The sequence below is a fragment of the Erpetoichthys calabaricus genome, chromosome 7 (genome assembly GCF_900747795.2).
Source record: "Erpetoichthys calabaricus chromosome 7, fErpCal1.3, whole genome shotgun sequence".
Classification (NCBI taxonomy): Eukaryota; Metazoa; Chordata; class Cladistia; order Polypteriformes; family Polypteridae; genus Erpetoichthys; species Erpetoichthys calabaricus.
The window spans coordinates 139,207,110-139,230,803 of NC_041400.2; the positions used below are offsets into that span (position 1 = coordinate 139,207,110).

The 23,694-nt window shown below is 37.7% G+C and overlaps 1 protein-coding gene across 1 annotated transcript in view; it reads left to right on the forward strand.

The window, feature by feature from the left end:
* The window catches only part of ipo11 (importin 11), a 311,838-nt gene that overhangs the window by 33,543 nt on the left and 254,601 nt on the right, over positions 1–23,694 (forward strand). Inside the window, exons 4-5 of the mRNA XM_051929691.1 lie at positions 18,158–18,230; positions 19,653–19,856. Coding sequence (XP_051785651.1) covers positions 18,158–18,230; positions 19,653–19,856 — 277 coding nt within the window. The remainder of the gene's footprint in view (positions 1–18,157; positions 18,231–19,652; positions 19,857–23,694) is intronic.

Consider the following 23,694-nt stretch of genomic DNA (forward strand, 5'->3'; position numbering starts at 1 on the left):
TAAAAATTGATCAAGAAATAAGAGTTATAGTTGAAAATAATTAAGGTGGCGCCATTGCTGCAGCTTGCACATCATCAGACAACAGCTTTGAACAGCAACTTGAAATTGCAATGCTTCGGTCTGTTGCATCCGCATTATCTGTGCCAAGAAACTTTCCATCACAGAATGATGACAAGAAACTGGATTCATCAGTAAATGCTGAAATGGCGGTGTTTCAGAGCAACGGCAAGCGCGGGTGTTGTTTAGAACAAGTGTATCAGTGTCTGATGATTGTGCTGCCTACTTCAGTGGAGGCAGAGCGTGCTTTCTCAGCGGCTGGCGTACTTCTGCACGAAGGTGCGCTCTTGCCTGGACGACCGCATGCTGACCGCAACTAAAGATACCTGTACATGTACTTACAGCATGAACTGCTTGTAGATAAGGTTAGTCTTTTATTTGTGCCAACATATTGCAGTAGTTTTATTAAAAATAAGTGTCGGTCATTCTAAAACCGTTTACATGTGAGATGCCTATGCACTGTGTCATCCCCGGGAGTCCAGGATTCCTGAATTCCCGGGAATGGATTCCCTAGCGCTAACGCTTTTGGCACTTTTATAGCCCACGTAATCCTTGGGTCTAATGCTTACACGAGATGTGTCTATACAGTTGCCTGAGTGACTCTCGGGACTAACGCTTTTAGCTCTGTTTTTACAGCCTAAATGACGCCTGGGTCTAATGCTAAGGAGGCCACAGTTAGACCCTTTTTCTGACTTTTTGGTCACTTTTTTCAGTTACTATATTATAGTTTATTAAATATACATGTACATGTGTAGCCATTAAGTAATTGAAAGCGATTTTAGATTTAATACAAGAGTATATGGGGATTTATATGCACTTAATCTTTTATATATGTATATAAAATGACTTTAATTCCACTTGGTTTTGGTAGCACTATAAGATGAGGAGAAATAAAACATGAATTACATTGGAACACTACGTTACCCTTTTTTTTGTGTTGTTCTTCTTTTTTCAGGAGACTGTTTAACATTTTACCCTAGATTTATTGTATTTGGACTGCACTATTATAAGTTATCTCAACTCAATCTGTATTTCACCTTTGGGGGGGGGTTGGTTGGGGTCTGTTTGTTTTGGGTGTTCCCTGTCTCTTGGAATGTCAGAGGACTGGGATTCTATGAAGTGTGGTCTAGCCCAGGCATGTCAAACTCACTACCATTGGTGGGCCGCTTCGACTGCCATACGTGCATCAGCAGGCCGCACTGTAACAAATACTATTATACAGAGTTACTGTAGCTTTCTTTCCAATACTGAAAACTTTAAAAAATGTAACACTTAAAGTTTAAAGAAAAACAATTTATTTCCATACAATCTCCATACAACTGCATACAATTAGAGTCTTAGCCTCTTAGCTAGGTCCTTATTATGTATTATATTCATTATATTATATTCATTGCTTATATAGGAGTCTTACAGTGCAAGATCTATTTCTTTTGTCCCAACACTTGGCATCTCTTGTTAGTAACCAGTTTGTCAATATCAGGCTTGAAATCTTGTGCAGCTGCAACTTTTATGAGGGATGAAAGGTGCTCGACGGTAAGTCTTGAGCGATGTGGAGTTTTGGTAGCTTTCATTAACGAAAACAATTGCTCACAAAGGTTAGTGCTTCCGAACATAGACAGTACTCTCGATGCCAACTTACGGATCTGCACATACAAGCCTGGCAGACCAACTTCGTTGTCTTTTGCCTTCAGAATAGAATCTGACTGTCAATCAATTCCATTTGGATATTCTCAGGTGCATTCTCAACGTTGTAAGAGTACAGTGACGTAAACAGCACAAAGTCCTGTTTGTGTGAACTGAAATTACGAAAACGCTCACTGAATTCATTGCTCAGTAATTCAAGTTGGAAAACAAATTCTCCAAAACTCAAATTTTACTTTACTAAGTTTACTTCAAAGTTTATATTGCAAAATAAGCCGATATGCAAAAAGCCCCCTGACCTACACTAATTTTACAAACTCAAAATCACAAAAATTTGTTAATGAACAACTCAACCATCTTCTTCCGTCCACTTCAGATCTTCAGCTGTAGTCTGCGCTGTTCGCTACAATGCTAGTACAAAATAACATAAAACTAGAGCAAAAAAACATGAAAATATGTGAGCTATTACTACTCATGATGGTCAGTTCAGCCTAGTGGCCAGTCTCAGCAGCCCAGCAAGTAGTGTAGCCTGCCAGGGGCGGCTCTAGGCTCGTGGCGGCCCTGGGCAGAGAAAGAATTGGTGGCCCCTTCGCCTGCCAATGTCAATATGGTATCTTATGCACGGTGGATGGCCACGTCCGTTGCGGACACTGCATAGCCGCCTCGTGCTCATGACACGCTTCTATATGCGCGTGTAACTTGAAACTCAAGTGGCGGCCCATGATATTCTCATTACGGCAGAACGTTATAATACTACATATAGTTTACTGCTCCGACTCGAGTGACATTAGTAAATATGGCGTACTAATTAACAAGAAACACAATGTTTTTTGGCCACATTGCCGTCAGCTGTGTCGTTATTGTCTCTTTCTGTTTTATATTCAATATATATTGGCGTGGCGGCCCTGTGCAGTTGCACAGTTTGCACATGCCTAAGGCTGCTCCTGCTGCCAGGCTGCTGCAGCAGCCTAGCACTTCAGTTGCGACGTCGTGGCTCATTAACTTTGGACAAGGCTCGTGGCTATACTAGCAGATGACGTTTCCGGTACCGTAATGCCATGGGAAAACGCGCTTTTGTTAGAAGGCAGAAGAAAGAAAAGTCAATAAGTAACGCCGAAGATTAAGAATGATTCAATCACAAACAATAGTACTCATTTTGTACAAGTTTAGTGCTAACTAGGATCTGTCATGCGGGCCGCACAGATTTCTGTTGTGGCCCGGGGGCCGCGTGTTTGACGTGCCCGGTCTAGCCTCTCTTAGGATGACAAACTGGGGAAGGAAGGGAAAGAGAGCAAGTTACTTTTTACAATTGTGGGGCTAAAAAGAATAGATAAAGGCCAACATATTGGTAAGTTCCTTAGTCATGATACTCTGCAATAACAACCTGAAATCAGCGTTAAAGGTAAACCTTGAAATAAGGCTGGACAATAAAATAAAGATAATTATTGTGAAATAACTTTTCCTCTATACAAATATAAGACAAATGCAAGTCGATAGAACTCATTCCATCCGTGTTTTGACAAACAACATGGAAAGCCAATGATATGAGAATAGTGCTGCACTGAACCAATATTGTGGCTGGAGTAGAGTTACAGCTAGGTTAGGTTAGGTTGATGCACACAGCAGGGAGTGCAGGAGCAGTAGCACACATGCTCATGTTTGAACTACAGCAGCCGTAAACACTGGTACGTCAGGAGTCAGAGCAAGATAAAAGAGAAAATGACAAAAGAAAAATGTTAACAAAAAAAAAAAAGTGTTACCAAAGAAGATAACCTAGTGGACACAACTCAAAGGTGCAAAATACAAGGATATTGTTGAAAAGAAGGGTCTGAGGGAATTTGGTAGTGTGGAGATATTTGGGCTATTTAAAGTCCGACAAGAAGCAGACTGTAGCGTGCACTGCAAATTGTGTCAAAAGCATGCTCCCACATAGACAGGTAATACCACTAATCTTTTGTACCATCTGAGGCAGTGCCATCCTTTAGAGAGTACACAATACAAGACTTTACAGTCCCAGACCCAAGCAAGTGTTGCACTAATAGGGTTTTCTTGTGGCTTTCTTTTTTTTTTGTTGCAGTGGAGCAAAAGCTGACCACAGTTGAATGAATAGTTTGTTTATGTTCTCCTTCGTTTACATTTGAAAGCTGATTGAATTTGTAGAGGATATATGTAGAATGTTTTTTGTCTGTTTATTTGAGGGTTTGTTACACAACCATTTAAAACAGTTTGAATCTATACAAAGGAAAGGATACAATATAGAGGTAGTTTTTTGAGATTTTATACTGTATTAATACCTACTTTATTTATTTGGAACTGCCCAAAGAATTTACTTTGTGATCTCCTATGAAACATGAAAGCTTTAAGGTTTTAGTTTTAGATTAAAGATTTTAGAATTAAGATTTTAGTTTTTATTTATTTTGTGTTGACCTAAAAATTTAGTATGTTCTTATGTTAATCTTGAAAGCTTTTGACTGGTCACAATGGAGACTTTTTGTTTTGTATTACCTATTTTGTCAATTTAGAATTTACCAAAGAATTTGGTTGTACATTTTGTTTGTTTTCCTGTAACACTTGAAAATTTTAGTTTATTATATATGTTTATTTAATTTATTTGAAACACAGTGGTATAATATTATACAGTAGATTTGTCATGTTGAATTCTGACAGAAAATAAATAATATATAAACCAAAATTAACTTTATAATGTCATCACGTCTCACTTAGGAGTGTAAAGGAACATGTAAGCTTTGACAGAAATAGTGATTTGATTTATATCGCGATATATATTGACAGACTGATAAGAAAAAATTTATTGTGATAAGATTTTTTTCCCATATGGCCCAGCCCTACCTTACTTTTACTTAAGATTACTAAATATTCCCAGAAGCAGTGTTCATCTGATCAAATAATGAACTTTGCAAACTACAATATCAATGGCCTCATTCATTCATTCTAAAGAGGTAAAAAGTATTTTCCCACCTCAAAGGCCTAAATGCTAAAGTAGTATTTTTACAGGAGACTCATTTAATAAGTACGGTCCATTTTCATCTACAAAGAGGCTCTATCGGCCACATTTTTCATTCCAGTTATATAAAGAAAACCAGAGGTGTGAAAATTTGAATACATAAGGTAATCCTATTTGTAGCATCAGCCGTAGTATGTGACCCAGAAGGGCACTATGTTATGGTGATGGGTAATCCATTCAATTCTAAAGTAATTTTGATAAATATATATGCACCTAACGTGGATGGTAAAGATTTTATCCAAAATGTATTTTCATCCATTTTCAGTATGAGCATTCATAAAATTACAATGGCTGGAGAATTTACTTCTTACTTCTTGGAGCTTGAATCATTATTCCGTACACACTCATCTCGAAACTGGCATCTTAATCCCCTGTCATTAACAGATGTGAACTTTAAAGAGTTCATCTCCAAACAAATCAATTATTTTTAGGGACTAATGTATCCTTTGAGGTTTCTGCAGGAGCACTTTGGGAAACACTGAAGACACTTTTAAGAGGACAGATCATTTCATATCTTTCTCATAAAAATAAATTGAAGACCAAGAGGGCATCACATCTCCAAATGAGTCACTTTACAGGAAAATGCAGGCTCTATGATCAGAATTTAATCTCATGACAACAAATGAAACTGAGCATCTCATCTTTAAATCATGACATCATTATTATGAACATGGAAACAAAGTTAGTAGGATTTTAGGTCAACAAATCCACAAGCAGAAAGTTCACAGTGCAGTGGTAACACAACTGGAGATAAGATTATGGATAAAAATATATACATTACACATTTAAAGAGTACTACAGTGGAACTTCGGGTCACGACCGTAATTTGTTCCAAAACTCTGGTCGTAACCCGATTTGGTTGTGACCCAAAGTAATTTCCCCCATAGGATTGTATGTAAATACAATTAATCCTTTCCAGACTGTATGAACTGTATGTAAATATATTTTTTTAAAGATTTTTAAGCACAAAAATAGTTAATTACACCATAGAATGCACAGCGTAATCCATATTACTAACCAAAAATGGTAAACCGGATGGCATGGACGCAGGTCTCTTGCTAAACCGGAAGGCAGAGATGCAGGTACACAGAGATGGAGCCAGGAGACATAGTGCGCAGGTGCCGAACACACAGAAACGAGTCCAGATGGAGGAGTACGGAAGCGCACACGCCCACACTACACGGCTTAGTCAGACCCGACATAGTACGGAAATTGCATGCGCCTACAACGCACGTCTAAAACACCGCAGACACAAAAACGAAAGAGCTCAACTAACTAACACACGACGAGCACAGACAATACGGAACCCTAACCATCCACACCACACAGCATAGTCAAACCCGACATAGTACGGAAGGTTCCGGGCGCCTACAACGCGTGTCCAACACACTGCAAGCGGACCCCCGAGATGGTACAAAAGCCCCAGAGATACGGACTCCACAGCATATGTGAATCGTGGAACACGACATTCTTGCAAGACACGCCTTACTTACAAAGGATATCATATAAGAGCTCACCCATCAAAAAACACTCAGTTGTGTAGTAAACACAGATCATGTGCTCTCAGCACATATAAAGCGTATAAGGACAATACGGCGAGTAGAAACCCAAAGGCATTGGAGAGAAAAAAAGGCAGATAACAGATTATGAAAGCAGTGGAATTCGAAAGGCTCCAACAAACGATGGCGCGATACACATGCAGAGAAAGGTACAGAATATGAAAGCAGTAAACTCCAAAAGTATTGTAGCATCCCAGCCAGGTTGAGGGCTGTTTGGTTTTAAGTGACTGTTAGGTCCGATGGAGGGAGGGCGGAGTACAGCACGGAAGACTGATAGCGGGGTATTGATTGATGCAGTAAGGGGGGGCGTTGGAGAGGGTGCTAGAAAGTTGTGTTTGGAGTTAGGAAGTCGTCCACAGCATATGTGAATCATCACATCACAGTAATACAATAATATGAGTACTCACAGACAAACGCAAGAGGCCTCGGCGTCCCGCCCCACAGTCAAATCTCACAATGTACGGAGTCCCGAGACGTCCACAAACCACAGCATAGTCAAACCCACCACGCCTCATGGCTCAAAAGCAAAGGAGCTCAACTGACGTAAATAAGCGCCTAATGTAAATAAGAAATGAGGCAACACGCCCATAGGTGACAACACAGACACACAAAAAAGAAGATTCAGCTCCCCGCCCCAGAGGGAAACGTGAAAAAAGCAGATAAGAGATTATGAAAGCAGTGGAATTCGAAAGGCTCCAACAAACGATGGCGCGATACACATGCAGACGAAGGTACAGAATATGAAAGCAGTAAACACCAAAAATATTGTAGCGTCCCAGCCAGGTTGAGGGCTGTTTGGTTTTACGCGACTGTTAGGTCCGATAGAGGGAGGGCGGAGTACAGCACGGAAGACTGATAGCGGGGTATTAATTGATGCGGTAAGGGGAGGCGTTGCAGAGGGTGCTAGAAAGTTGTGTTTGGGGTTAGGAAGTCGGCGATTGTTCAAGTAAAACATTTATGACACTTTATCATGTCATTCGCTACAGTATCAAAGAAAAGATAGAAAAGATCGCATTACCGCAAACAAAAGGTGGTTGATCATCAGAGCCAGGTGCAATTGAAAAAATAGCAGGACAAATCAGGGTCACAAATAAAAGGCAAAGAGTACACAACAAAGTCTTTTCGCATTGGCATCATTCAATGCACAAAACGTGGATTTACACAATGATGGACCATACGCTATGAATATCTGAAAATTTCAGATTATTTATTAGAGAAACAGAAACAATATTCACTTACGGGCATTGTCACAATGTGTCTCCAAACAAAATTGTTTTTAATGAAGCTTTAAAGTAAAAGTGCAAATAATGAAATTGAAACAATTCCGAAGAAAAAAAAAATGTACATTGTATATCAGATTAGCCAAACACGGGGGTTGGCGAGCGAAGCGAGCAGGGGGCAAAGCCCCCTAGTAGTAAACTAAATGTAAAAAAGTTGAATAACACTGAGAAAACCTTGAACAGAGAAAAGTAAAATTGTAAGAATTCACGCTATAGCCTTACGAACCGATCGCTGTAAACACTTTTTTTAATGAGTTTTGAGCACAGGGAAAAACATGAACATTTGAAAAATCCATAATTTAATAAACAACCAACAAAAGTAACATTGCAACAATGCACGCTACGAACCGATCGCTGTAAACAGAAGTGAAGTGGAGGTTAAAATCCAATAGAAAAAAGTCTTCATTAAATACAACGAGGTTAAAACAATGCTCGAATCAGTCTCTTTAAAAACAAGCCCGATGCATTCTTTAACTGCCTTCTCGGCCTTACGCAGCCAGCCCCCTCTTTCTCGCTCGCTGCACAGGGAGAGACTGAACACGTGTGGAAATCATTGGCGCATACAAACCGGAAGGGAAACTGGCTTGTTCGTCACCCGAGTGTGTGGTCATGAACAGATGCAAAAGTTTGGCGAATTTTTTGGTCCTAACCCGATTTGTATGTGGTCTGAGACATTCGAGGTTCCACTGTATATGTTTTTATACTCCACCCAGTTTAAAGGAATTGAAACACAAAGTAAGGAGTTTTGTAATTCAGTACTAACACAATAGCTCGATACTCTTTGTGCAGAAGAACTTGACAGACGTTTGACATTCTCAGAATTACTGGATGCTGTAAACTTACTCCAAAATGGGAAAATATCCGGCCCTGCTGGCAATCCAGTGGAATGTTATTAAAGTATTTTAACTAAGTTAGTTCCTTTATTATTAATGTTATTCATAGAAGCAAGAGAAAATAAATTTCTACCTCAAACTTTTCACCAAGCATTAATTAGCATTTTCCAAAGAAAAATAAGAACATACTAAATGTGCATCATACAGACCAACACATGTGCACACCTTTAACCTCACTAGCCATTCATTACAGGACGTGCAGAGCACTCATGCACACTATGATACCGACCACACCAGGCAATATCTTTTGAATACCAATGCAATACTTTTGCAAAGTAACGCAGTACTTTTTTTTTGAGTGGGGGTTATAAGCTTCTGTAATTGTAAGCATTCATACCATGTTGATTACTTTTTACTGTGTGTGTAAAAAAAAAAAAAAAAAAAAGCTGTATAAACTTAGTGAAAATATATTTAACAGAAAAACCGCTGTGGTACAATTATTGTTTAAAACTTATTCAGAACTATAAGTGTTTGTATGTTTATGTATATTTACATTTAAGCAGTGCTTAACTGACTTATCAGTTAATTGAATCAATGTGTGAGAATACAGTAATCCCTCCTCCATCGCAGGGGTTGCGTTCCAGAGCCACCCGCGAAATAAGAAAATCCGCGAAGTAGAAACCATATGTTTATATGGTTATTTTTATATTGTCATGCTTGGGTCACAGATTTGTGCAGAAACACAGGAGGTTGTAGAGAGACAGGAATGTTATTCAAACACTGCAAACAAACATTTGTCTCTTTTTCAAAAGTTTAAACTGTGCTCCATGACAAGACAGAGATGACAGTTCTGTCTCACAATTAAAAGAATGCAAACATATCTTCCTCTTCAAAGGAAACAGAGAGGAAAGCAAACAAATCAATAGGGCTGTTTGACTTTTAAGTATGCGAAGCACCGCCGGTACAAAGCTGTTGAAGGCGGAAGCTCACACCCCCTCCGTCAGGATCAGGGAGAGAGAGAGAGAGAGACAGAGAAAAACAAAGTCAAAAATCAATACGTGCCCTTTGAGCTTTTAAGTATGCGAAGCACCGTGCAGCATGTCGCTTCACGAAGCAGCTGCACACAGAAGGTAGCAACGTGAAGATAATCTTTCAGCATTTTTAGACGAGCGTCCGTATCGTCTAGGTGTGCGAATAGCCCCCCTGCTCACACCCCCTAAGTCAGGATCAGAGAAAGTCAGCGCAAGAGAGAAAGAGAGAAAGTAAGTTGGGTAGCTTCTCAGCCATCTGCCAATAGCGTCCCTTGTATGAAATCAACTGGGCAAACCAACTGAGGAAGCATGTACCAGAAATTAAAAGACCCATTGTCCTCAGAAATCCGTGAACCAGCAAAAAATCCATGATATATATTTAAATATGCTTACATATAAAATCCGCGATAGAGTGAAGCCGCGAAAGGCGAAGCTTGATATAGCGAGGGATCACTGTATATACAGCATACAGGTGCTGGTCATAAAATTAGAATATCATGACAAAGTTGATTTATTTCAGTAATTCCATTCAAAAAGTGAAACTTGTATATTAGATTCATTCATTACACACAGACTGATGTATTTCAAATGTTTATTTCTTTTAATGTTGATGATTATAACTGACAACTAATGAAAGTCCCAAATTCAGTATCTTGGAAAATTTAGAATATCAATTAAGACCCCTGCAAAAAAAGGATTTTTAGAAATGTTGGCCGACTGAAAGGTATGAACATGAAAAGTATGAGCATGTACAGCACTCAATATTTAGTTGGGGCTCCTTTGGCCTGGATTACTGCAGCAATGCGGCGTGGCATGGAGTCGATCAGTCTGTGGCACTGCTCAGGTGTTATGAGAGCCCATGTTGCTCTGATAGTGGCCTTCAGCTCTTCTGAATTGTTGGGTCTGGCGTATTGCATCTTCCTCTTCACAATACCCCTTAGATTTTCTATGGGGTTAAGGTCAGGCGAGTTTGTTGGCCAATCAAGAACAGGGATACCATGGTCCTTAAACCAGGTACTGGTAGCTTTGGCACTGTGTGCAGGTGCCAGGTCCTGTTGGAAAATGAAATCTGCATCTCCATAAAGTTCGTCAGCAGCAAGAAGCATGAAGTGCTCTAAAACCTCCTGGTAGATGGCTGCGTTGACCTTGGACCTCAGAAAACACAATGGACCAACACCAGCAGATGACATGGCACCCCAAACCATCATTGACTGTGGAAACTTTACACGGGACCTCAAGCAACATGGATTCTGTGCCTCTCCTCTCTTCCTCCAGACTCTGGGACCTTGATTTCCAAAGGAAATGCAAAATTTACTTTCATCAGAGAACATAACTTTGGACCACTCAGCAGCAGTCCAAAGGCGAGACGCTTCTGATGCTGTCTCTTGTTCAAGAGTGGCTTGACACAAGGAATGCGACAGCTGAAACCCATGTCTTGCATACATCTATGTGTGGTGGTTCTTGAAGCACTGACTCAAGCTGCAGTCCACTCTTTGTGAATCTCCCCCACATTTTTGAATGGGTTTTGTTTCACAATCCTCTCCAGGGTGCGGTTATCCCTATTGCTTGTACACTTTTTTTCTACCACATCTTGTCCTTCCCTTCGCCTCTCTATTAATGTGCTTGGACACCGAGCTCTGTGAACAGCCAGCCTCTTTAGCAATGACCTTTTGTGTCTTGCCCTCCTTGTGCAAGGTGTCAATGGTCGTCTTTTGGACAACTGTCAAGTCAGCAGTCTTCCCCATGACTGTGTAGCCTACAGAACTAGACTGAGAGACCATTTAAAGGCTTTTGCAGGTGTTTTGCGTTAATTAGCTGATTAGAGTGTGGCACCAGGTTTCTTCAATATTGAACCTTTTCACAATATTCTAAATTTCTGAGATACTGAATTTGGGACTTTCATTAGTTGTCAGTTATAATCATCAAAATTAAAAGAAATAAACATTTGATTAAACATCAGTCTGTGTGTAATGAATGAATCTAATATACAAGTTTCACTTTTTGAATGGAATTACTGAAATAAATCAACTTTGTCATGATATTCTAATTTTATGACCAGCACCTGTATATATTTTTCGTTACACAATTGTGAAAAATGTCTTTTTTTCAAATTTAATCTTTATTTCAGATAAATGCATACAAAAGAAAGTAAACAACATGGCAACTTGTAATTATGAGAAATTCAATTGCATGAAAATGGTTATCGGTATTGGCCCTAAAAGATATCAGAGTATCCTTAATTGGTGGTGCAAGTTACCACTTCTCTGCAATCCCTTATTCCATCAGAAGTTAACAACCACAGTCGAAGACATTGATATCAGTTCTGGTTTTGTGGAAGAACCTGCATTTATCTGATTTGCAGTCAAGGAGGATAATTGCGATTTTACTTACATTTATGCTTCCCAATGGGCATGTCGTGATTGATGGATGTTTCAGAATTGTGGTTTGCTGCTCTGGAGAGAGAGAGTTTGCCCTTACCTGCTTGGTCTTGACTGTGAGCTTCTGATTTCTAACCCAAATACAAAACTGAACTCATTTTTCTTGCAAAAATTTGAGTTCACTGTACACAAGGGTTTTGTCTTGGTAGAGTTCTGTATTACTCGACTTTCCCCTTTTGTTTTCTTTAATGTGTAGCCTTTGTCAGAATGCCTTAAATCCCATAGACTTGCCACTGTTTGTAAGGTACAATACCTTATACTTAAAATTTCTCCCCACCTTCCCTTCTACATCTATAACCTCAGGCAATTAGGTAGTTGTTTTGTCTTGGTAGAGTAATATAAATTACATTGCTTTGCCCAAATTAGAAATAAAAGACATAACAAAACATTTATCAAGTTATATGTAAAATCTCACATCACAACAGTAGTAAAAAGACAAGCAGGAGTTAAGTTACAACTTTAAACAATGTATTATTGATATTAATAAAATAACAACAACAAGCAAAGTACAAGTGAATATTGGTATCCATACAGCCTGATAAATGCTGATATGTAGTTTCAGGTGGCACATAAGACTTTTTAGTTACTTAAATATCTTTAGTTAAGTCATCATTTCTAGCTTTTTTCATGATAGGCCACATGCCTGTCTCAATATGGCTGCTGAACTGTGTTCTTCATTGTGTTGTCCTTTTCATGGAAATGGTGTGAGAGATGCTCCTTCATGCTGATGGTGTGAGAGAGAGAAAGGGAGTGGTAAAGCAACCAAATGTATACATTGTCTATTCAAATCATACGGCCAATAGGGCGTTATAGTGCAGAATGGTTCCTGATTCAAAACCAAACAGCCAACTTTAGACCAATAAAATTTTGGTACGGCACATCACCCACTCACTGGCTTATTTTCACACCTGCCCCAAAAACCATTTGTTGAGTGAAGCTTGCCAGCTAGATAGTTTGCCTTCCCTGTTGGGTTGATTGAAAGAGTCCTGCAGAAATTCACTTGCCAAACAGGTTTTAGGCACTTCCCCCAACCCTGTCATAAAATTCACTTCCTGAGTCAGTCCTAAAGACTCTTGGATTAGACATGGGAAGCATATCACTGAAATAAAACACGTTACATTTGCTTTTTCTGACTTACAAATGCAAAACATACAAAATATTTATCAACTTATATACAAAATATCATACCACAATACTAGGCCAGACATTATTTAGTCTGAGCAAAGCCCAGTAAACTACAGACTGACAAGCTGTGTTGCCTTTGCTGCTATCTCACCTATTCATAACATTAACTGTATGAACTAGAATATCCTCACTGATGTCATGCATCAAGTTTGTTTTGGTGAAGTTTGTCAATATGATGAAGAGACTCGACAGTTAGGTCCATAGGTATTTGGACAGTGACACAATTTCTCATAATTTTGGCTCTGTACACAACCACAATGGATTTGAAACGAGGAAATAATTACATGATTGATGTGTAGGCTTTCAGCATTAATTCAGAAGTTTTAACAGAAATGCATTATGTGTCCTTTAGGAATGACACACATTTTTATGCATGGTGGTCTCATTTTCAGGGGCTCAAAAGTATTTCCACAATTGACTGACAAGCTGATCCGTTGCCAGGTGTGAGCAGATCCCTCATTATTTCATTAACTATTAAGTAATTAGAAGTTCTGGAGTTGATTCCAAGTGTGGAATTTACATTTGGAAACTGTTGCTGGGAACTCTCAATATGAGGTCCAAAGAGCTTTCCGTGCAAGTATAAAGAGGCCATCATTAGGCACAGAAAATAAAATAAATCCATCCAAGAGATAGCAGAAACACCAGAAGTGGTCAGATCAACCATCTGGTACATTCTTAAAGAAGAGGACCCGCCAATGGTGAGCTTAGCAACACCAGAAGGCCTGGACAACCATGAAAGATGATCGTAGAATTCTACATTGGTGAAGAAAAACCAATTCACAACATTTTTCCAAACCAAGAACTCTCTCAGGGAGGTAGGCCTATCATTTCCAAAGTCCACAATCAAGAGAAGATTTCACGAAAGTAAATACAGAGGGTTTACCACAAGGTGCAAACCATTGGTAATCTTCAAGCATAGGAAGGACAGATGAGAGTTTGCCAGATAATATTTAAAACGTCCAGCTTTGGAACAGTTTTCTTGAGACAAATTAAATTAAGATCAATGTGTACCAGAATAATGGGTAGAGAAGAATATGGAGAAGAGAAACATGATGGAGGCAGTGTTATGGCATGGGTATGTGTGACTGCTAGTGGAATTGTTTCACTGGTGTTTATTGATGATATGACTACTGACAAAAGTTGCAGGATGATTTCTGAAGTGTACAGGACTATACTGTATGCTCAAATTCAGGCAACTGCTGCAAAACTGATAGGATGACGCTTTACAGTACAGGCGGACAATGAGCCAAAACATACTGTGATAGCAAACCAAGTGCTTTTCAAGGCAAAGAAGTGGGATATCAACTGATCTCAAAGACAAAAAACAAAACTGAAACAACAACAACAAAGACAAAGGTGAAGGCAGAAAGTCCGACGAACAAGCAGCACCTGAAGACATTTATAGTAAAGGGCTGGCAAAGCTTCATTAGGGTGGAAACCCAGCATTTGGAGAATGCTGTGTGTTCCAGACTTCAGGCAGCTATTGACTGCAAAAAATTTTCAACCAAATATTCAAAATGATTGTTGCATTCATGATTGTTAGTTTTTCAAAATACTTTTGAGCCCCTGAAAATGGGGGGAATCATGTATAAAAATACATGTGTAAAATAGGGTTTTAATATTAGTGTTTTTGTTAAATGCCTTAAATTAAAACTGCAAGTCTACACTTCAATCACATCTTGATTGCTTCATTTGAAATCCAATGTGGTGGTGCACAGAGCCAAAAGTATGAAAATTTTATCACATGTCCAAATACGTATGGGCCTAACCGTAGGTATCCCTTTCCATTGTTATTCATGGGAACTCTGTAGTATCACTACTCACTCAGATTTTCAGTGATGTTAGACAAAGTTGGCCCATTTCTTCTCTTCTCTTCTTTTCAATGTTTCTCTCGAGCCTCTAGATGTTATGTGTAACTCAGATGTAATCTTGCCTATAAGCTTGCAGTGCGCCTATCACAAAATATTTGCATGTGCCAATGACATCTTACTATTTATTAGAAGGGTCCTTTCTGCTCTTCCCACACGTCCTCCACATACTTTGTTACTTTGAAGCTCAGCTTGGTTACAGAATTTTCCCCTGTGTATCCCACTTTCTTATTCGATTAGATATTTGGTTATTGATGTCTTCTATTCTATACATGACACATCTTAATTTTCCTTCAATTAAAGGCATATTTTTAAAGCTGCCAATGACTCGGATCTTGTAATATCCCTGTCCCCTCTGCTCTCTTTTGTTTTTCTGTCTCTTTCCTACTGTGTGTCTTCCAGTATGAGACCTGTTTCTGTAACACATGCCATTTGATTTAAAGCCACTCTTAAACCATTAGCAATTCAGTCATTACTTTAGTATCCCTTAAATATCCCAATATTCAACACAACTAAGTTAGATTTATACATACTTTTTTCTGACCACTGACAAATATTTTGCAGTTGCCTTTGTGATGGTCTCTTCTACTTTCTCTTCATCCAAGTCATTAGGTACCTTTTTTGCATATGTTTTGGGAATGTCCCATGGTCTTTGTTTTTTGGTGTGCTGTTTCAGAGTTTTTACTTTTATTTAATCCTTCTTGTGACATCCCTTTAATTACAGGTTTTTCTCTTCCTAGACCATATTTTGATATAAGTATTAGTATTATTCTGTGTACAGTAATTTTTAATTACAAAACTTAAGTTAATTATCTTTTCTGAAAAAGCAGGAAAAAAAACTTGAAATTACTTAATAGGCATTTAGTTGGTAATATAGTTGTAATAAGTAGCAAACAACTTAACGGATCACTTCCAGTGATTGCTTACACTTTCTACTTGTGGATATCTACAGTAGAGCTTTTTTGAAAGCATTAAAGTGTTCTTTAAATATATTGCTGGTTCTCTATCTAGTTTTAGGGTTAACTACCGGTTTCTAGGCCTCTAACTCCATTTTTGTACTTATTTGTCTGTTAACTTTGTATTTTCTTGACAAACTAATGAGGCAAATAATGAAATCCAAAGTTGAGCATAGCATGGCAGTCTTTATTCAGACGACATATGTAGAGTTGGTTTCATAGTATTTTCAAAGAAACAAAGTTTTGCAGTTCATGTTATACATCAGAGGAAAAAGATACTCCCCTCACAAAGAGAAAAGAAGAAGCTAAGCCTATCCATTGGTTAGTCATTCTCAATAAATCAGGTCCATTTTTGAGAACAAAGAACCAGTTCAAACTGCTGTCGTAACTGCAGACATAGTCAGCTTGCAAGGTCATATTAAATTCACAGCACATTAAAGTAAATGAATAATCCCATCAATTAATAAACTCTAAATACTGGGTAGATAAATGTTGCAGACAAAAGTAATACCAAGTTGCATTGAAAATTATTTACATTTTCACATTGATATCCAACCAAACAGATGTTTTTTTTTTTTTAAAGTGGTCAAAGAACACAATTATTAATACCAAGTCAGTTGAAAAAAGATTTTATTTTCTATAAATATCATCAAGCTTTGTCCCTGACTCACTTGATTGAGGAGCAAACCCCAGAAGCTCTTATGGTTCAGGCAGTTGAGGCCAGGTGATCCACCTCCCAAGAACTCCCTCTAGAGGTACAAGATATCCCACAGGGCTGCCTATTCCAGTTACATCTCCCATGAGAGGTGCACCCATCTCAGATACACCTCACAGTGATGCCAGAAGTATACTGCAACCCAGTGTACTGGAGAGCATATTGCTCCAGCAGGCAGACATACACTGTCCATCCATTATACAGGCTTTCCACCAATAGATGGTACCACCAACCACCCTGGCTGGCTTGCCTTTCTGTCTGCAACCTACTTTACAGTATGTATAATGATTTTTGTAAGTTACCATAGGAAAATTTGTCTGTTAAATAAACACCTCTATTTTTCCAAGTACTAATGTCCTTTTCAGATGGCTTTTTCTCTTTTACTTTGTGTCTGTTTAACACTAGAATCCCTGAAACCTATGAAAAATGTTATAATCCCAGGTCACCTTAAATTCCTTCGCACCTCCTCATCAGCGTTTTTATCTTGCAAATGTGTCGATCGGTGCTGGTAGCCTACTCACTTGTTCCCCCACCGAGGCAGCGGATGTCTCTTCATCTGGCAATGAGGTGTTTGGAAATGTATAAATAATATATCGTTATTTGGGATACATACATTTCATGTGTGTGCCATGTCTGCAACGATTTGGGTAAATGTAGGATGACAGTTATGTTTTCAACATTTCTTGCCTTGCTTTTCCTAACCATGAAAAATTTTCTTTTCACTGCAATAATGACAAAATGCTGATGTGAAGTGTATAATGTGTGAAGACTGTAGTCCAAATATCAAATATACACTTTCACAAAAGGTATAACAGAACAAGTGCGCTTTTATTCAAGAATATAACCAAAGAAAAAATCATTCAGTTTACACGTTGCTGTCAATGAGTAAAAACCCAAGCCCAAATAGAAGCCGATGTGTCTCTTTGGCTGGTGCAGAGGTAGGAACTGCTACCTTATAATCAAGAGTTAGTGAGTTAGAGTCTGGGTTATTCCTGTTTTGTGTAGTGAGCTGCTATTATTATTACCATTATATAATAAAAACATACATTTGATTTCAGTCTGTAACACATGGTGTAGATATTTGGAAAATAACAGTGGATTAAAACTATTTTTTTTGTTTTAGTTGAAAAAAATGTAAAAACCTAGAATATGGTAAGAGTAAAGTCTACCAATGTGAATTTCAATCAGTTCTTTAATAGAAGGCTGTTACCTCCCAAGGGATAAATGGCACTATATCCCAGAAAAAGTTGTATTATGCTATTTGATTCTACAAAGATCCTCTATTTACTAGTTCTCCTATTATCAAAAGGGCACAAGAACTTATTACAGCTGAAAAGAGTTCTTTTGAACTTAGCATCAGGAGACTAAATTTATTCATTTCCTTAACTTATTAAGGTAATAAGATTGATGCTGGCTCTCACTACATGTAATTGCTATTACCAGTGGAGCAAAATCCACTTTTACATTGAGCAGAAATGTTTTTTTTAATTGACACAGAGTCAAATGTCAGACTGAATGTCCTTACTTATGCAGGCCCGTGTTGGTTCCCTTTTTTATTATGTCTTGCAGTGCTATTTCGGAGGAGGAAAAGAACTCACTTCGTGCAGGACTTATTACTAACTTCAATGAACCAGTAAATCAGGTTAGTGATTTTTCTTCTCCCCAGTTCTCCCTGAATTAAGCTAAAATGCAATACAGTATTCTAGATTTTTATCTTGCCAACACCAACACTTAGTCATTGTAAACAAGCATTTTAAAATATGAGTGCTTTTTATTTATTTATTTATTTAAAAATCTCAATCCTTTCTGAATTAAGACAACACTGTATAATGAAAGGCTAATACACAAACCTAAAATAAAATAAGATAAACCACAACTGGCACAGAGGAAGCACAGTCCCTGTTAAATATTGGTACAGGATTGTATGCAATAATTATACCATAGATTTGAGGTATGAAAAAAATCCTATAAATGCACTAAGGTTTCTTTTCTGTAACGAGGGTAAGCATTCTATTACATTTGTGGCCTAACGGTGTAACATTTCTAAACATACATATTCTTTCTTGTAAAATTATATAGTGATATACAGTAGCTGCACCTTTTGAAGACCTTTTTAGACTATATTGTGTATTTTTTTTGACATTCTCCTTTTATGCATCTTTCATTGATTCAATTTCAGAACCAAAACCCAGTTGTATTAGTTGCAATTACTACCTGCATTCTTTCTTACTGGCAGCCATTACCATCTTTGCAGCAGCAAGTCCCATATAATACATGTTATCTGTCCAGTAAATCTGGCTGATAACTGAGGTGGTGAATGGAAATAGCTGTGTCCTAAATAATAACAATATGTTAGTATGTTCATAGCAGTCATAGGATAATGACAATAAGTCTGAAATAGGCAAATTAATTAAATAAACACAAGGGGATTAACCAACAATATGAATACACACAATTACTAAATAGCAAAAAAACAAAATATACAGCTTCTTTTGGTATATAGATGCACCAGTTTACAGGATTCATTCCCTGTCTATTAGGTTAGGTAGGCTCTCTCATTTCAATACCTTGTGTACCAAATGCACTCTCATCCAATTACATGTGTTTTTTTACCTCTGTATTTTTTCATTTCTCTTTCTTCTGTCAGTTAAACCCTTACCCCTAACCTATCTCCCAACTATAGACTCAATAAAGCTTCATGCAGGAGGTGGTTTTAAACTCTGTCCTAGGGCGATAGCTGGGTAAGCACCATACTTTTAACATATTTTCTAAGACAGCCTTCCCACTACTTATCTATTAAAAAGTGGCACCCAGGTAGCTGTCATATAAACCTGCTGACCTCCAACAAGTAGGAGGTCTTTTATTTTTCTCTGCCTCACTTTGTTTCTATGATGGGGTATTTGCATAACAGTGTATTTTGTTCCACTTAACCGATGCTTCCTTGCCTCTAATATATCCTTACTGAGTCCGGCCTTTGCCTAGTGCCACCTGTTCTTTCTTATGAAAACCAAAATTAATAATGATAATATGTAATGTTTAAATTCATGTTGATATTCTTTTACAGATTGCAACACAGATTGCTGTTCTCATAGCAAAAGTTGCAAGACTGGACTGTCCTAGGCAATGGCCTGAGCTTATTCCTGTTCTTATTGAATCAGTGAAGGTCCAAGATGATCTCCAGCAGCATAGAGCTCTCCTAACTTTCTACCATGTGACCAAAACACTTTCCTCAAAGCGTTTATCAGCAGACAAGAAATTGTTTCAGGATGTAAGTGTTCTTCTTGATACTTTGCTGTACTAACTCTGTAGTACTGTACATATAAAACCATTGTCCATTGACAAGTTTTTTTTTTTTTCTTCAGCGTTTTTAAAAAAATAGCAATTCTACCTCAGCCTTAAAGTTATTATTTTCACGTTAATAAAAATGTAGATTTTTCTAAATTTTTTTTATAGGTTACTTGCCCCATGTAGTTTGTAGTGGTTGCAGAGACAAATTGTTGACCTCATGTTTTCATTCAGAACGGAGAGAAAATGTTTGATATAATACAAGCCAATAGTGACCAATTCTGTACAATGGCAAATGATGTGAACAACATTACTGGAAAAAAGAAAAAAAAAAGTGCAAAAACGAATGCTTTTTTTTAATAATATTGTTGGTTACTTCTGGAATAAACAGTGCAAATCTTAAATAGGAAACCAAATAATAATGTGAAAGAATTTTTTGAATTGAAGACCCATCTCCCCCTTTTTCTTTGGTAATGAGTACTGCTTCTGATTTTTACATAAAACGTTTTTTGGATTTTAGCACTCTTTCCGTAAATTTTTAATTACATAAAAATTGAATAGTAAATTGTGTTACAGTGCCATAGTGAAATGCACTATTTAATGCTTTGGAAAAAATAAAAATATGGTAATATCATCCCAGCGTGACTGAAGTATACTGATAATGTTGTATCATAGTGTCTCTGACAACAAAACTCAGTCTTATATTCTACATACTAGTGACCACAACATTTTTTATAATACTAAAAGAAAGGAACGCTCTCTGCTAGTAACTAGGAGAATATTTAACTACTGTACACAGACAGGGTTTGGGCAAGATTTCAATTCTGGCATCTGGCATTGTGAGGCAGATGTGTAAGCACTGTGCTTCTGTATAATACAATCAAAAGATACTTTATTTAATTCTCTGCAGATATATCTGAGAGCAAGTAGCCTATTCCATCATATTACTTCCTACATTATTGTTATATGTAAGGAAAATATTAGATCCAAATGTTTACTATTTTGGAGCTGCCTAGATTCTCTCCTACAGGGTAGGTGCTTTTGCACTGATAAAGGGTTAAGGATACTGACCTCAGGTATAATTATATAGTTGTTCTATAGTAATTCCGTTATGCTCAATTTTGTGCCTAATAGATACTTGACTGCTTGTTTAAAGTTGCCAGCATTCAAAGTGATTCATCAAAAAGATGCTGGTACAGAGTGAATCATTTCTGTTGCTGAGTCAGCCAAGATGATATAACTTGCTTTCCTGTGCAGTGACATGGACAAATTCAGTCTGCATTTCAATGTTTTCATCACAGATTTTAGTGTGACCATTGCACCTTCATAAAAATCTCCAGTCCCCTTTCTGCTTTTTCTACTCAGTCTGATGAAACCTGTCAACCATTAAAATAGCATCTGAATTAAGAGGTGTAAGCTGGTTCTCCGCAGTATAAAAAATATTAACAATACTTGAACTTTGCCGTTAATTACTTTGAAATACAACACTTCAAACAACTTATATGAAAGCAACAGAACATTTCTCATTATATGAAGTCAGGCCAGGTCTAAATCCTTTCCATCTTACTTCTATCCTCACTCCAGATCTTCGCCCCTTCCATTTCCAGACCAGCTTGTAACTTTTATACTTGCTCTGGATATTCACCCTTTCCATTTTGGATAGCCAGCTCTTCTGGTAGGGTGTAATGAGGCTCTTTAGGCAGTGGTGATTACAGTACTACCAGGTAAATATGGGAATGTTTAATAGGTCTCACTTTACATTCCACAGAGTCTTTTGTATTCTCAGATGTTATAGATGTAAGCGACTTTTATCCTTGCTCCGGATATCAGCCCTTTCGCCCTTTTCATTTTTGGATGAGAAGCCCTTCTGATAGGGTGTAACGGGGCTCTTTAGAGAGTGATGATTGCAGTGCTACCAGGTGAATACGAAAATGTTTAATAGGTCCCACTTTGCTTACACTACTGGTCAAAAGTTTTAGAACACCTCAGTTTTTTCCATTTTTTTCTTCAAATGTAATGAGTTAAAATGCAGTGAATGACCAAAAAAGGGGGAAAAGGTAGGCAGTAAACTGCTAGAGGTTTAAATTTAAAGTTTACATTAGTAAAAGCTGAAAAAAAAAAGGAAATTTCAGAATATTACAAATGGGCCTTCTTCAGGGAACAACTAATAGATTACAACCTACAGATGTTCTGCAGCAATTAAAGTAAATTAAGCCTTGCAAGATGAAACATACAATTTGCACAGGTGTCCTAATTTATGTTATTACTTTAAAATCCTAAATCTGTCTTAAAGCAGAGTTGGAACAGAATGTGTTACTACACCCTCTGAAGTACTTCTTGGACAATGTTGCACAAAGTTGTAAATTCCATTGATAATGACTTGCACAGAGTAACTGGCATTCTGAATACTGAATACCAGAGTTTGGCTGCTATATCAACAATTGGTGAATACGATTATTTACACTTAATGATTTCTTGACTTATTTTTATTTGTTCTATGTGTTAACTTCATGAAACGTTAAGACATTAAACTGCATGCATTTCCCGAAAAACTGAAAGAACGTTTCACTGGTAGTATTCATTCATGTATTCTTGGATGTTATAGACGTAGGCAGCCATCAGATCTTTTACGTTTAAAGTGTAACATTTCTCAAGTTTGCAGCTTGTTTGAGATGTAGTTAAGACAGGCCAGTGCATAGGTCTGTGTTGAGAACAGCATCTTTTCAGTTAAGTTTAAAAATGTATGGTAACAAGTCAGAGGCCAAATCTTAATATTACTAATTATTAACGTTAGTTAATTACATAAAAAACAATAATAACTCTTAATTAAAAAAAGAGAAAGAGCTTCGGTAAGGGGTGCTGCACGACGCAGCACACAGAAGTAGTAGTAGTATTAGTGATCAGAAGTAGTAGTATTAGTGATGATAATGTTGCAAGAAGATATTTCAGAGCTTGTTTATCCTATAGATATTGAAGGCTGCTTTTTTATTTTAAAACATAAAGAGATCATATAATCAGTTTTTATTATAGAAAAAATATTATAAGTAAATAGCAGTACAAAAGTTTAAATAAAACGAGAAGAGTCACCCCAAAGATTTGGTGTACCAACTGCATATCAGTCATTATCTTCCAAAATGCTGATGAAAGTCCTAGCTAGAAGGATGGAGAAAGTGCTGCCTTTGGTAATATCACAAGATCAAACTGGATTTATTAAAGGCCTACACTGAGCTTCCAATCTTCGATGCCTGTTTAATGTAATATATTCACCTGCAAAGTCAAACACCCCAGAAATGATATTATCGTTGGATGCATAAAAAGCATTTGATATGATTGAATGGAACTACCCTAAGTTCTTGTCTATAAGCCGGACTCATGTATTAGCCGGAGACCAAAAATCATACGAATTTTTAAAATAAAATCGTATCATAGATAAGCCGGACTCATGGATAAGCCGAACGTACTATAACCTATAACTAATAGAAGGGAGGGAGGTCAGTGGTCTCACTCGCGCCCATTTAATTTCTTTAAGGGGGGAGAGAGTGTGAGATATTGCCGTCTCTCTCACTCCCCGCATGGTGCGGTTGGAGCGGCCGGAGCGCGTTCTTTCTGCTCTGGGCGTCGCCGAGTCAACACGAGCGTGTAGCGGTCATTTAAATTGTGATTTTATATGTAAGCATATTTAAATATATATCGCGGATTTCTGCGGACAATGGGTCTTTTAATTTCTGGTACATGCTTCCTCAGTTGGTTTGCCCAGTTGATTTCATACAAGGGACGCTATTGGCAGATGGCTGAGAAGCTAGATTGCTTACTTTTCTGTC